Source organism: Pogonomyrmex barbatus, unplaced genomic scaffold (assembly GCF_055798465.1).
Source record: "Pogonomyrmex barbatus isolate J1 unplaced genomic scaffold, ASM5579846v1 scaffold14, whole genome shotgun sequence".
Classification (NCBI taxonomy): Eukaryota; Metazoa; Arthropoda; class Insecta; order Hymenoptera; family Formicidae; genus Pogonomyrmex; species Pogonomyrmex barbatus.
Window position 1 is genome coordinate 4,806,776 of NW_028297110.1, and position 16,304 is coordinate 4,823,079.

At 33.3% G+C, this 16,304-nt stretch overlaps 1 protein-coding gene across 3 annotated transcripts in view; it reads right to left on the reverse strand.

Annotated features, from left to right (window-relative positions):
* The window catches only part of LOC105430765 (adenylate cyclase type 5), a 106,276-nt gene that overhangs the window by 46,930 nt on the left and 43,042 nt on the right, over window positions 1–16,304 (reverse strand). For 2 of the 3 annotated variants that reach the window (XM_089073181.1, XM_089073180.1), the window contains exons 5-6: window positions 8,726–8,939; window positions 7,168–7,520 (exon numbers count right to left, since the gene is read on the reverse strand). In XM_089073181.1, coding sequence (XP_088929307.1) covers window positions 7,168–7,520; window positions 8,726–8,939 — 567 coding nt within the window. The remainder of the gene's footprint in view (window positions 1–7,167; window positions 7,521–8,725; window positions 8,940–16,304) is intronic. The other variant, XM_089073182.1, reaches the window with a different exon arrangement.

Below are 16,304 nucleotides of genomic sequence, written 5' to 3' on the forward strand. Positions count from 1 at the left end.
CTGCGCCTCCTCCCCCCCCCCCCCAAAAAAAAGAAAAAAGGTAGAAATACGCAACACCGGATCCGGTGTTATACCTAACGATGCGTGTAATGTAACGTCAGGGGAGAATCCTTTTTCAACAACGTGACAGGTGGATGAAGGGAACGAGTCCGGGGAAAGAACGTAGCTGCGCAGCGTTTATGCAGCGTGACCAGCAACATCTTTATTTCGTAATTTTCTTTCTCGCTTGTTTGCATATTTGAGTACAAGATCTACCCTGTATTCTTTTCCTTCGTCGCGTCCGTTTCACCTTTCCAGTCCCACAACTCGCCCGGCGAGTTTTTCCACTTCGGTTTTTTGTTTCGCGTTACTTATTTCAAAAATACATTTTGTTATTACAACGTTTGGAGGTATCAAAAGTTCCGCGCACGCTCGATACGTACGAATAAATGTACGTTTTCAAGTGGCACTTCTCTCGTCCCGCCGATAAATATATATAGGAAAATGGAAAAAAAAAAACCTAATACGCGTTCGAGGGGCTCTACCTCGATTTGTTATATTCGAGCCGTTCGTGAAAATCGTTTCGCAAATTGTTAAAGTATCCGATAGAAATTTCGCGAGCGTCCGCTTATTCGGATTAGCGAAATGACTATCGATCGAACAAATCCCTGGATTCGCACAGAAAATTGGGATATTACAAATAGGATAATTATCAACGCGAGTGCATCGAGTAATGGCTTCGGCTCGTATCGATATAAAGGCTATTTCAACCCCGATGCATATTTCAGCATAAAACACGGTTGAGTGGAAACACGGATTCCCGTTGCGTTACTAATTCATTAGAAGCGCGATAAGGAAAGGTGAATGAGTTTTCAGCAAGAGGAATTTTCGTTTTTCGCATATTTTATTTATCATGTCTGATGTGATAAGAGAAATAGTTACTAACGGTTTGTGACCTAATTAATCCACCCAATAGCCCACCGACGAAGAATTATCTCGTAAGATGGAGATAAAAATTAAGAAACTTTGCGTTGTTTCCGAGTTAATTAAGTACTAATTACAGCGAGCGTCGTGAGAGCAAAGAAGATTTTCCGCGTATCTGTTTTGAACTTTGTCGGATATCCCGGTAATTCTGTGTCTTCATAAAAGCGAGAGAGTAAAAAAAAAGAAATACTAAATTGATAACTCGCGCCCGTAAAATAATCGATATCGGGCATCGCCGTTGCAACCGTAAGAAGATACGTTATCGCGAAGAACCGCATTGCGTCATAAACTGCAGATTCATAAAAGATACGCACGACATACGTGCGATCATTATTAATGCTTCTACGCGACATAAAAAACAAGAAAGGTATCGATAATAAAAGTTGCAGAGCTCGAATAGACGTTTGCCTATGGCAAAATATTACCTTTGTGAAAAGCAACGTTGTAAGCGAGTCACAAATACATCGCGCGGTTCACGTGAACGATATGTCCTCGCGGAAAATAAAAAATTTATTTCACGTGGAGATTTTATGTGGAATAATTTAAATATGAAACGTAACGTCTTTTCCGTGCTCTTCCATCAGGAGACTTTATAGTTTTACTTCTGGATTGATTGAAATTTAGTAGATAAAAATTATTTAAGGCGGAAATGTAGAAATATGAATTTTATGAGGATGATTTGAATATAAAGTATAGAATATATCTCGAAAAGTCGTTTACAAAAGAAAAAAAAGCGAAATTTTGCCTCTAGATAAGTCGGCGCTTAAAATTGTTTCGTTACAAAGAAGGATGCGTTATAGACAATTCATTTTTTAATATTTTTATATAATTTTTGGCGCAATCTGTGAAATTTGCGCGAAGGTCTGTAACGTAAATAGAGTCGCTGGCTGGCTCAAATTATAGGCGAAACATTTGAAGTAGGTCAGCGTAGAAGCAGATCTCTACACAACAGAGACGTTAATTATCCGTGATGGTGGAGCACCCGATCCTCTATTGAAAAGGGACAATTAGGCGAGCTGCACCTCGGAGGTACGGCTTGCCGGAACCCGGCGGCCGAATTCCAAAGGCGAAACAGTCGATGCAATCAGCAAACCTAGAACGTGATGTCCACGTCCATTAGCGCCGGCGGGCGGCGTCTTTCGTCGAACACCGCATCTCCGGTGCGGGTGGCGTTCAAAGGGTCCTTTCAGGGTGATTGTCGAGTTTCGCTCTTGCGAAACTGCAAGTCGTGGCAACAAGTTCGCCGAGCCTATCGCGCGGACACTCGGACACTCGTGATGAGGACATTAAACGCCGAGGATACGCACGTCGCGAACTTCCCGGCTTGCGAATAGATTGAGGAAAGTTTCCCCCGTTTGTCCCGCGAGAAGTGTCGCATCCGGAACGTGTCTGTAACTGTTTAATTAACCGTCGGCCGCGGTTGTCGTAATTAGCAATTCTTTCAGGCTCGGTTAGGCGTTCATCAACATTATTCCAGCTTTAAGCGAGACTTTATCTCTCGCGTATCTGTTTTTATCTCTCTTTCTAGATAAATGAAGATAGACACGTATTTATAAGTCTCGTTTAAAGCCAAAATAACGTTGATGCAATCGGGCCTAAATGTCTTAATAACGTGGTAGTTTTAGTGCCGCGAATAAAAATTGCGCGAGAAAATTGCAGCGATGAATTTTGATTCTATCACGAAAATATATTTTGGCAAAAATGAGATCTTTTAAAAGTCTCTCACCCTCGTGCACGTGTATTCTCTTCAATCTGCGCTTCACTGATAATTTGCATAAACAGCAGATATTTTAGAAAGCTACTTTATAAAATATTTATCGCTAAAGTGGCTTATGCATGCTTATGCATATTTTGTCGCGAATGCACGTCACCGGGCTGGGGGGGGGGGGAAGAGGGAGGGGGGAGAGGCGAATAAAATAATAGCATAAAATGAGAGAACTTCTCACAGATCACTCGCGTTCTTAATATAATTACACTCTCCTTAGTGGATGTGATGCTGCTCCGGAATGATCGTCAAGTGGCTTACGCGATAAGCTGATTAGTGTAAAGCCAAGTACCATCTTTCAATTTATCTTCGCTCGGGCTGAACGAAAAACGTGCTGTACTTACAGTTTACAGGATTAAAGTTACGGCAGGTATTACAAGCGATACGTAAAGTTACTTCGCATTATTCACCTTTAATTATTATACATCCGCGTGATTTACAGTCGAGCTTAAGAAAACAATTAAGACGCAGCAATTTATTAAGGAAAGCTTCGCAACAAGCATAAACCACCATATGCGGCAGCAAAGCCATGCTATTAATTTAATTTAGTAATTCTTTTTATTATAATAATTTCTTTCTGCCACTTTGTGCTATGAAATTCCGTGGCAGATTTATTTTTAAAAAGAATTCTTCAATATTCAAGATCTTATTCCTTACTTGTTTGCCTAATATAAAAATTTATTTCGCATCTTACGAATTGAATCAATTTAACGTCGCAACTCTTGTCCCTTGTGATGAAAAGTAAAACACAATATACGACAAGGGACGACAGTTAACGATTTAAGAAGAAAATGTAACCGCGAACTGCAACATTTTATTGTATTACCGATTGAAATTTTTACCATTTTCGGCTTGATCCCTGGCTTAGTGAAAGTGCCTCGGAATACCTCGTCTCGAGGGATCAAATTGTTTGCTGTAATGAGGGTTGGTTTACGAGCACCCTTGATTCTTAATAAACCATTCGGAAACTTCATTTCGCTGCTGAGTTTCTTCCGCCTCGCTGCACCCTGCGTTTCTTCTTAGTTTTCAAACATCAGTTTATTTTCCAAAGTAACATCAGTTTATTTTCCAAAGACGATTATAAAAGAAATTACGTGAGCATTGCTAAACAATTAATTTCATCATTAATGAGCTCCTCCTCTACTCGCGACGTTAGGAAATTTAGGAATGTAATGTAACTTTTAGATTAATGTTTAAGAGTGCGTATAGTAAGATAACAGAAAGTTATACGAAATTACACGAGTGCGTCCCTTTTAATATAACAGCTCGTCAGCTCTTCAAGAGTTAAATTTGATTTTACGCGAAGCAGTGCTCGAAACGTTTCCTCCACAAACGTATACTCCTCCTCGTGGTTTGTTAATTAACCGCATTGTAAAATCGCGCGCTCTTCTTTCAGACGTGTCGGGCTTTGTGCCCGGCTTAACGAGACTTCCTTTCGGCTAACTAAAACGTTATCTTTCGTTCCGCGTGAGATGCGGCACGATTTATCCGGAGAGGGTGGTGGTAAGCCCTCCCTCCGTTGGGCCTCTCTAACGGATATATCGGGCTTGTCGTATGTATCGCACGCGGCGGTGCGAAAAGCAATTACGGGCGATTTTGTGGGACGCGACGTGTGTGGACGCCTGGACGATGAAATGATATTACTCTCCGTGAAAATAACGAGCCGGATGAATTATTAATGCGCCGGCCGCGCGAGGTGCGTAACGCGATTTCCAATGGAGATCGCATTTGAAAGAGATCGCGATACGCGATCCACTCACTTTGTCCGAATCATCAGCTCGCGCCAGTCTCAAATTGCTTAATTTGATCCATCCTATATCCTAAATGCATCATAATCCGCATCCCCTAATTATATTCTCTTCTATTATATTTTACTTACTAAAAGAATATCGAAGAATGCCTGGTGTGATAAAAAAAAAAAAAATATTCTTTAACGTTAAAAAAAAATTTTTTGAAATTTGCTTCGTTATATGCAAATAAATCTTTTTATTACACAGATTATGAACAAACTGCGAACGACTAAATTTATTTTGCAACTTAGAACGTTCTTTATAATTATGGCATCGGTATTTTATATTCGATACTAACTTTTATTAATATCGGCTTTAGTTGTAACAAATCTATTTTCGTTACGGTGTCCTTTAAAAAAACGGATAGCTAGATTCTTCGATGAGGCGACAAAGTGCGATCTCGATGCGTTCATAATTACGCGAAATCCCGAGTTCTTGACTTGTAATAAAACTTAAATGGAGCGCGAGAAGGGAGAATCCAGGCGGGAAACTTGGATGGATGGGGTACGTCCATCCGGACAGAGATGCAATAAGACCAAACCCTTTCCACGAGACTTCGCAACAAGCATGGTCGACATCTAGCACGATGTTCCCTTTAGCTTCTTCTATGGCATTGATTTATTTTCTTATCTCTTATCAAAGCGGCTGGCCAATGCTCTCTGATCACGATGTAAAAGCTAACGAGATTTGTAATGGATGCACTTGAAAGAATAGAAGGCTAGTTTCCAGATTACCTTCTCGGTACTTGGCTTCGTTTGTTTCCTTAATGTTTCTTTAATTATAATTAAAATCATCGAATGAATTTATCAAAATTCAATAATTTTTATTTCAGTCTGTCGTTAAAAAATTATAGAATACACAGTTTTGTTTGATCTTTTACATTTGTAACTCTTGTCTAATTAATGTTATAGGAATAATTTAATAATTTACATTGTAATTGAAGCTTTTTATGCGTTTTGCTTGTTTGTTGAGATTATTTATATATCTTCTGTCTTTTTTTCGTGAGTAATGAAATGAAAAGATAAAGAGGATTCGAAGGAAAGAAAAAAACGCGAATGCATATTTTTGAGCAGTTATATTTAAAATTCGACAATAAAAATGAGATTAATACCGTGCCAAAACGTACTCGGGCAAACATCGAAGCAGACCGAGATCCGCTTTAATTAGATTTCCAATTCAGTTTGCCAGCTATTTGCGAACACACCTCGTTTCGGGCATTCATGCCCACTTTGTGCGCCGTTAATAAATAGATACGCGTACGGTTGCCAGGTATTGTGTCACTTCGTGAACTCTAACCATTTCTGTGACGATGTGTATTGATTACAGTGCCAGTTTTGCTTAATAATCGCCCTGTTATTCGCGCCGTCATTTACATTTACGTCGACAATCATGAAGTATCACAATACTTGACGTTAAAGAAATGTTTCACAGATTTACTTTAATTAACTTGACAAGGAGTTTCCTAGGAGAGGCGAGAGGAAGTTTAATTTAAAATTTATCGACAGAACGAAGATGATAAAAATATCTCTAATCTCTATCAAACAAAATAGAAATAGAAAATGTTATATCCAATCTATCATCTGTCATATCATTCGGTGACTTTAGAAGATTTTAAATAATCTTAAATTATATTACACATGTTAATACAAGAATGTATGTAATGTAAGAAATACAAAAGATAACGTTTTTAAACAATTTTTAATTTTTATTAAAAAGAATTCAATCTTCTTACATCAATTTTTATTCTACGCAATATAAAAAGTCTAATTTTTATTTATTATTCTCGTGAATTTGTTTTATTTATATTCGAATATTTCATCTGAATGACATTTCAAAGAATTATTGGATTTAATTGTCATGAACGATTATTACATGCAATTTAATATAATATGTATTTAGCTACAATTTCCCGCAATAAACGCTATCTCGATTGAAAATACAGATCAAGATCCATCGGTAATATTCGCCGGAAACGTGCAATGCACTATGAACTCCGCGTAACGTTAATTAATTAATATCATCGGGTAACCTATTTTCGCTAATTGCTGACCCAAACGTAGTATATGTACAAACTCGATCGCTAATTAACGCGAATCTGCAGATTATAATTGTCATATGTGCCACAGCAAAGCGTGGAGATTTTTTTAATATTGAATATCGCTTTGATTATCTTGACACTTATTATCGAACAGAGAATCGATTCTTCGTTATTTAAAATAATAATCTACACTCGCAGCTTCTTCCAAATTATTATGACGTAAAATGAACTTTTTAGAAAGCGTCAATTAAAAGTCAGAACGTTAAGATCGAATTAATTATTAAATTTAATTACTTATACAAAATTAAATTTTCAATTATATTTAATTAAAAGAGACTCTCTTGACCTTATTACATTATGAAAAAAACATTCAGAGTATTTCTTAAATATAAACTTACTGTAAAATATTAAAAACTTTTCTAAGAGTTCTATCACTTTCATGAAATTTACATTAAAAAATGAGCGATTTATGTTAAAAAAAAAAAAAAAAATGGAAGGATTGAATACGCATTCTTTTTAATCCAAGATATATACATGGATACAATTCTAAAAGATGAGTGAATGAATTCTCTTGAATAAGCGAAGTCTGCTAATACTGTGATAAGACTCACGTGTGCCATCATGGATGGATAGTCCTGCGGATAGAGCAGGAAGGCTCCGATGAGATGAGCAGCCGAGAAGATGATCCCGGCAATGCAGGCGTGCCTGAGTCTGATGGGCAGAAGAGCGTAGGCCATGTAGATGAAGAAGCAGACCGCCAGGGCAGCTGCGAGAGGTCCTCCGGCTCGATCCTTCGATCTGGAGGACAACGTGTCGCCGGTATTCTCGCGGCCCACCTCGTGCAGACGCGCCAGGTGAAGGCTCAGGGTCACCTGCAGGGCGAGCAGGGTGACCAGCACCGCGCCACTAACACCTGCCAGCCATATCTCGTTCATGCCCGGTCTGGAGATGGCTGCCACCAAGACTGGAAGAAAAAAATTTGTACTCGCTCATACTCGAGTCTTTTGAAAACGTTCTTCGAAATGTTTTTCGGGAAAGATGTTGAGAGATATGAAATATATATACGACACGAGATTGTGTCGACGCATTTTTCAGAATAAACGGGTTGAACATTTCAATAGCAGATCCCTCCGAGGCGACTTCCTTTTTCCCTTCCCGCGGGGAATCCCGGCGGAAAAGGAAGATTCATTATTTATCACCAGCCCCCCGGCAAGTTGTTACATTATAAGACTTCATAAGTAAGCTTCTTCAGATAGAAACTCGATTAAAGTTACCGGCGCAACGTTGCTCGGTCAAAGCTTCATCCTGGTCGAAAGGAAGGTAAGGAATGACCTTTGCGAGTCGCTGCAAGACGCGAAAAGCGGGTCTCGCTGCGTGTGCTGACGCTTAAGAAAGGCAACAGCACTTGTAGACAATATTTTCATGCATTATTGATACCTCGTGAAATATCACGGCTCATGGAAAACAGGGTCTCTCTCTCTCTCTCTCTCTCTCTCTCTCTCTGTCTTTGTACATAGAGGATACGCATCTTTTAGCATTCACGATATCTGAGTACAGAGCTGTTTCAATGCAATTCCGGTAATGTTCAAACTGTATATTTTATGAAAGTTGAAGATTTCCCTATAAATAGAATTTTATCGGCCTTGGACGATTAGATATTTTATTCAAAAATATTTCAAGCGTTGATTCGATTTTTCTTTAAACGGAAGGAAATATGTCTGAAAGTTTATTGAAAATTTAGAATATTATTTACTAATTTGAATTTCAATTTCAGTTAATTGAATTTTAAAGTAAATTTTTTTTTTTACATTATAATAACATGCATTTCTAGTTCGAATAGATTTTAATTGAATTGAAATTTCATAATGAAATTTTAATTGGAAGTAAATTTGAAAGTGATTTTTAAATCAATTCAATACTATTCGAATAAAATTAAATGCAAGATTTAAATTTTAATTTTTAAATTCCAAAATAATATTCTGAATTAATTTGTTATACATATATTATAAATCAATAAACCTTCAATTTTATCTCCCAGATTTACACAAAATGAAATCTTGAAGCAAAGTTAACCAACATCTCGAATCTTCCGGCTGTCGCCGGAAATATGTCGCGTGTCATGTCTGTAAAAAAATTAGTTATAAAAATTAAATGAAGATTAAGTCTTACCAGCATAAATAGCGACACAGGTTATCAGAGTGATCGCGAGGGAGAGATTTTCGGGTCTCTGTAGTAGAGTGAAGAGCGGCTGGTTGCCGATCAGCATCAACTTCATAATGAGTAGTAGACCCAATGCAAACGCCAATCCGACTAGTAGACCGAGCACATGCGTCATGTTACTTTGATTCATACGTAAGAAATAGCGCTGGTACAGCATTTCAACCTGAAACATGACCATAGACTTGGTACACACTGTATTGATCAAGAATCCGGTAACTGATAAGCGATATCTTCTATTCCGTACCGCACTGAATGCGAACGAATATTGAACCTACACTCGCAAAACAAATTTTAGAAAATTGTAAGTAAGTAAAATATTCTTTTAAAATGAACTTTTGCAGAGAATCAAATTTTAAAGATATTAATCATTTACATTACATTTAAAAATTTAGAGACATTTATTGAAATAATTTACGATACATTGTTTTTTTTTTTTTGTAATAATAATACGTAAACTGGTAGTTATTTAAAAGATCATACGGTTAATTGAGCTTTGGAAAAACTATCATAGTTATATATTGTCCAAAAAAGACCATATATAAATCAAAAAGAATTGTGCGGAATATAGCAACGTGTACGTGCGGAATAAATATTTGACGAAAGCAGTGCCAGCAGTTGCGCTAAATTAATAGTCGTTAGTCGCTGGGTCAGAATATTCACTGGATGAAATATCAGCTGAAGTGTATGTATATACATATATCGATAGTCACGTGCAATGCATCTATATGTATATTTATCGGAATCGCGCCACTTGATAGAAAAACACATGTCGTAGAATACCTCGCCAAAATTAATTGTTACGCTACTCGATATTACCGATTGGTTTCCGGCCATTCATTCGGAAATGGAGTTTGTACGAATCAGTAGCGTCTCGATCGTCTCGCTAATTGCACCCCACGTAAATGTATATACAATATCTATTTAAAAAAACGTAGACTGTTATACAATATACGAAATATGTATATAATTATTCGTACTACATATTATATATATATATATATATATATATATATATATATATATATATACATAAATTCATACCTATCCAATTCCGATATGCTTACCGAATTAATTACTGGAATCGAATTTATCTGTCCGACCCTGTCTGTCCGACGGAATAATTATTTTAACGCAGATAAGATATTCATATATCCGTATCGGATAATGAATCACGAAAAATATGAAATAGAAAATGTGCGATAATGACTAATCGAAAAATGTAACGTAATGAAAATTAAATATTACCTTGTATGTAATATTTAATTTTTATTACAGACGTCGAGAAACATTTGTGTTCGAAAGAGCGAGACAATGGCGCGTGGCCTTGATACTTTGTTTACAACCGACGGGATATTGTGTACGCGCGCGCAACGCGCTATCCATTCAAGCCGACAATTCTCGTACGAGTGTTGCGTATCGCTCCGCGTATCTTTGCGTTTCTTTTTCAAAACGAAGTCGCGACGAATTCTGAATGACACAGAACGTCGATCGTTTATCTCACAATAAACGTCGTTGATAACTCGCACTGTTACGACTTTGTCGTAACGGATTCACACATATCAAAAGGCGACTTGTTTCGTTGAATATTCCGGACGGCGGAAATGACTCGTATCCATTGATCGGCGCCTGTTTTTTGGAAAATGTAGTAGATAATTCATAACTCTTTGTACGACGGGTATTGTCTTAATGGAAGAACTGCGTATCTCGAAGGATTTTATTTAATGGTTGAATCCGAATCCTTCTAATGTTAAACATTTTGAAATATTTTCACGAATTTAAATATAATTTGCATACCATTTTATAATATGTGTAATGACAGTTTATCGTAATAAATGAAATACATAAGATACATTTATTTCTATCTAAATAGAAATATATTCTATCTAAGCATCATTCTATCTTTATTATTCATTATACGCCAAAGAAAAATAGAACAATGCTTACAAATGCGTGAGCACTCAACAAACGCATCCGAAAGCAAATGTATGATACGGATCATTAAAAATTATTTAAAATGTAACAATTATATCATTTAATGTTCCGAAAGATATTATCGAAAGGTATTGTAACGCTTTGTGAAAATTAAATTTTGTTCGTAGTAGTGTTATGAATATTTCGTCGTAGTCAGATTATTGTTGTTGTTGTAGCCTTGAGTTGTGCTTGCGCGCCGCGACTGATACGTCATATGTTTACGAGCGCGCACGTGTTTACGAGCACGTGTTTACGAGCGTTCCAACGCACTATCATTCATTCACCGACGTTTATACGGAGCAGATAGCAGAGCACGCTGCTCCGCATTTCTCCGTATTTCTTCGATACTGAATGATAATATTGTTCTATCTTATAGATAATACGGTAATGCTTATTAACCGATATGATTAACAATTTATAAGTATATCGAAATAACGACTCTAATGAAATATATACATATTTCAAGTGACTTGTCTCTTGGAAATTCATCAATTTTTTAACTTTAAACCCTCTAATGGGCCTTGGTGTGGCAGAGGGGCTCGATATTCCGAGGAATTCTGTTGGCTTTCCCAATGGAATCCCAAAGACGAAGAAGTAAAGAAGCTAACAGTACCCATTGCACCGTTATTAGTAATATTAATATTAACGTTAGATAATATTACTGTTATTAGTAATGTATTAACATTAGCACAGCTATGAGTAGTTCAATGGCTCTTATGTGGCACATGCGTTTCACGCATTAATCGATCGTTGTTTTTCCGCCGCCGATTTGATTGAACAAACGAACCGCAGCCAGTACGTCGCGCCGCGCGTTTGCTTCGGGAGTGCCGTAATCGGATTAAAAGACTTTTCTTCATCCTGCGAGGCTCGTTTGATAAATATCATAGATCGTGCCGGGAGTCGTACTGCCAAGGGATGTAGGGAGCACGGGATCTCATTGAGACGTAGCCGGCTGTGAATGTTACACGCACTCGCATGTGTTTCATACAGTTGCAAATTGCATTAAACGGTTAATTGAGAACACGCTCTGTCTTCGACAAGTGGTTTGGTCCCAATCGGCAAGATTCCAATCGGGATTTCAAACTTGTTTTTTCGTCGCTTCTCTTAATTTCTTCTTTTCGACACAACAGCATTGCCACGAGTCGTGAAAGGGCTCCTATGTGGCGCGTGCGATTTACGCACTGATACACGCGGTTTTTTAACCGACTTTTTATCTTTTTTTTTCCTTTCCTTTATAACTCCTAACAAATCGCGTTTAATCTGAGCTTAATCAGAGCTTAGTTCAAAATATTTTTATAATATATATTTCTCCATATGAAAACAGAAATAAAGATTACAGAAACTGAAAAGATATTCACATTTTATATCAATATATAATAAGAATATAAATGAATATATTATATGTATTTTTTGTTTACCTATCTCCTCTCTTCCTATTTTACCAGAATTAAATATCTAAATCGGTGCATAAAAAATATATATATATATATATATATATATATATATATATATATATTCAGAAAGTTTTTAATATATGCTACAAACATAAATGAACGATTAACAATAATAATAAATTATATAATAAATGTGCCGATTTAATCCTAATCATGTATAATTTATCCATCTATATTAATTGATAATTTGGCATTACATAAATTAAAGCAAAATTTAAGATGACGTGAGAGATAAATGTTTTATCTCATGGAATATAATTGATTATAAATTATTAATTTACTTTTATTTAAAATACATTTGTCGTATATTAAAATCTTTGTAAGTTTATTTTTAATTTAAATTCTGACTTAATAGTATTGTTAACATATCATATTAGATTTTCTCATTTACATATTATATTTGTTTATTAAATTTATTATTACTCATATTACTGTATTTGATAAATTATGTAGATGTATACAATATCTGCTATTTAGAATTTATATTAATATCATAATTTGTAAAATTATATATTGCGTGATATTGGCACGCTGATTATGCGAGAAATTTATTATCTCGCACGAATCTCACGTCATTTATTTTGAATTTTATATATCGTTATCACCATTTATATAGTGAGATTTTTTATAACGATTTTAATTGTACGTGAATAATACAGACGAACAGCATGAGCCTTCGATTTTTTCGGATATTGTTTTGAATATCTATTATTAATTATGTAGATTATAATCGTTTTTATTTTCATTTTTCTATTTCTATGCAATATCTTTAACTTATTAAATTTTTAAAAATTCTATTCGTAATATATAATTCAATGTTTCTATTTTGAATCGAAGAATAATCACGCATATTGCGTAAAACCGTAACAATGTTAATATTAACAATATTAACTTTAAAAATCGTTATCACAAATTTTATATTTTATTTATGTTTGAACGGCCCTCGCGATCGCTACGACTTTATAATCGACGTGTAAAAATTAAGTAAAAAATCTGCCGGCATAATTAACCGATAATTGAAGGAATATATCTCTTTCCTCATCTCTGACTATATGTGGTCAGAATTTTTAGCTATACGATGAGAATCTTTGGCCAAATTGACTATGGAGCAACCAGAAACAATGAAATTTCAACCTGGCCTGAAGAATCACAAAAGGTTAATTAATATCAAATGGGTAAAAATGAGTAAGTACTGAGTTGGTAAAAATTTTTATTTATACGTGCGATTGCACATAATTATGGGAGGGAATGATAAAATACCATCTACTACTGAACATACATTTTTAGATATTAGTTGAATTCCTTTCCTACATTTCTCATTTAATGATTGCAAATTAGGAACTCTGTTGGATTAGCCAGCATAAAATAGATATTCGATTAGATAGGAAGATTATGAGAAAATTCACGAGTAGATAGAGATATTATTAAAATTCGCAAATAGATAACAACACTATAAAAATTCGGATTCGGGAAGAAATTGAAGATAGAGAAATGTTATAATTTAAAAATTAAAAATTCTATGATAAATCCATTTAAATTTAATTGAAAACATTAATTAAGAAATAATACGGATAAATTTACTATACAAATTTGGATAAATAATAATAATTTATAATTATAAACGTTGTTATAATTCATGAATTAAAAATTTGATGTCTTTGATCGGATAAGTAGGGATGCTAAAAAAATGTTATAAATTAAGAATTAAAAATTAATAAATTCATGAATTTGCACATATTTAAAATGTTAATTAAACAGTTTTAATTGAGAAAAGAATATGAATAGATAGAGATATAAATACTATCTAAAAATTTGATGGAAAAATGTTATATAAATAAATTACATTTTTATAATTTGATAATGAATTAAAAATTGATGAATCTCCAATCGAGTAGATAGAGAAATTGTAATAACTTAAGAATTAAAAATTTGTAAATATATTCAAAATGTCAATTATAAAAAGAACAAAATGTAAAAAAATGGCATTATTCGATTGGCATCTTATATGCAATCTTATATCAATTTTCTTTCTCGAGTTTATATAAATTTAAGATATGTAAAAATGCCATCTATTATATTCTGTTCTTTGAATATATTTTCAGCTTATTATATTGTTTAATTGTAAAAGTTTAATTAGACTAAGAAAACTACTAATTATAGTAGTTATAGTATTATTATAATATCCTACTAGGATAGGATACAATAATAATATTATACTAATAATATACTATAATACAGATAATAGTAATATTATTGTAATCTGTGAATTGTAAAAATATCTTTTATATAAAATAATAATTATAAATAATGCATTAAGAATATATTTATATTTATATTATATTAAAAATAGATGATTGCTGTATCAGTATTTGATTGAGAATTTTATATTAAAGAAATAAAAATTTTTTTATTATATTTATTCTCGTTATTTGTAAATTATACATTGTAATTATACATAAATTATGCTGTTTATATATGAAAGATATTGAATACTGAAAGCAATTATCTACATTATACAAAAAAGATATTGACTATAATAATAATATGGATAACACAAAAATCTCTAAATTAATAATGTGCTAAATAATATTTAATAAATAATTAATATTTAATAATTATTTGTTTTAACAATTGTTATTTGAAAGATTTTTGCGTACACAATGTAAAAATCTTGATTTGATAATATCAAAAAAGTTGTTACTAAATAACAATTTGAACAATTTTTATTTTAAATTATTGCATTTAGAATTAGCAATGTACAATAATATAAAAATTTATTGAATAATGATAAGATTCGGTGTTAGATAATTATCAAATATTATCGTCTCGTTTACGGATTTTGATGTCCGCACTTGCAATATTTTATTTATTTTGTGAATATAATCGCGAGAATTATTGCAAAACTTGAAATATCAAGAAACGTGAGAAATAAACTTTTATCTCGTTTTTAATTGAATGTATTTAAGATTTATGTGTTGCATTAAATACGTATCAATTAATTGATCACGACATTCCATAGATATTAATTATGTGAGAAAAATTACGATATTATTTCCATGTATTTAAACATAATCGCTTCCTTAACGATCAGGCTTTTTACGACTATCCTTCACATCAAATGAATACATTTATAAATGCGATACAAATAGTTTGTATATCGCGGAGAGTCAAAATGATCTCTTTAGTGGAGGGTTATTTCTCGTCAATTTCCGTAGGATCCACCCGTGACGCCTAATTCAGCGGTTAAAAATTGGGAATTCTCTTTGCAGAGGCGAAATTAATCCCGGATTTTCTCGATGGAAAGCAGTGATTTTAATAACTAAGTTAAAGACTAAGAGTACTATACATTTTTTAATAGTATAAGTGAGTCGTGAAATTAATTAAAAATTTGAAGAGATCTTCTTTTCCATTAATATCAATATCTAATTAATGTGCTTTATGATAAGAAGATTTAATTTAATAATAGAGTAAACATGGATAGTTGTTTCTAAAGAGAATAGTTATTAATAAAATTAATCAATTTGTTTCTTTTCATCCAGTCTTTTAAAAGTATATGGTTACAAAGGAATATGTTTTCTTCCTTAATTTTTAGTTTCTTTTTAGAAGCCATTTCTAGGTGTTGAGGACTCTGCTGATATCAAGATTTAAAGTAAACTATATTATTCCATTATTGCATTAATACTGATATCTTATTTGATATTTTATAAAATAGTTGTTTAGTTTTTCTTTAATATATCTTAATTTAATATCTTATAAATGAAATTGAAAATGTACGAATACATAAAATATTCGAGGTGAATCGATTGGATACTCCGATATTATTAAGATTAAAACTGATAAATTAAGATTAAAACTGATAATTTAAAATATATATTTGAATGTTATATTTATCATACAAATAATTTTATTTAAACGTTTCACAAAATATTACAAGGAAATTAGAAAAGTTAACGAAACTGATGGATTTTATATTGTTAAATTATATATTATAAATTTATTATATATATTGTTAAATTATAAATTATATATTGTAATATTTGATATTATAAATTTTATATTGTAATATATAGATGAATAATTTTTAAGCTCATTATTATCGATTT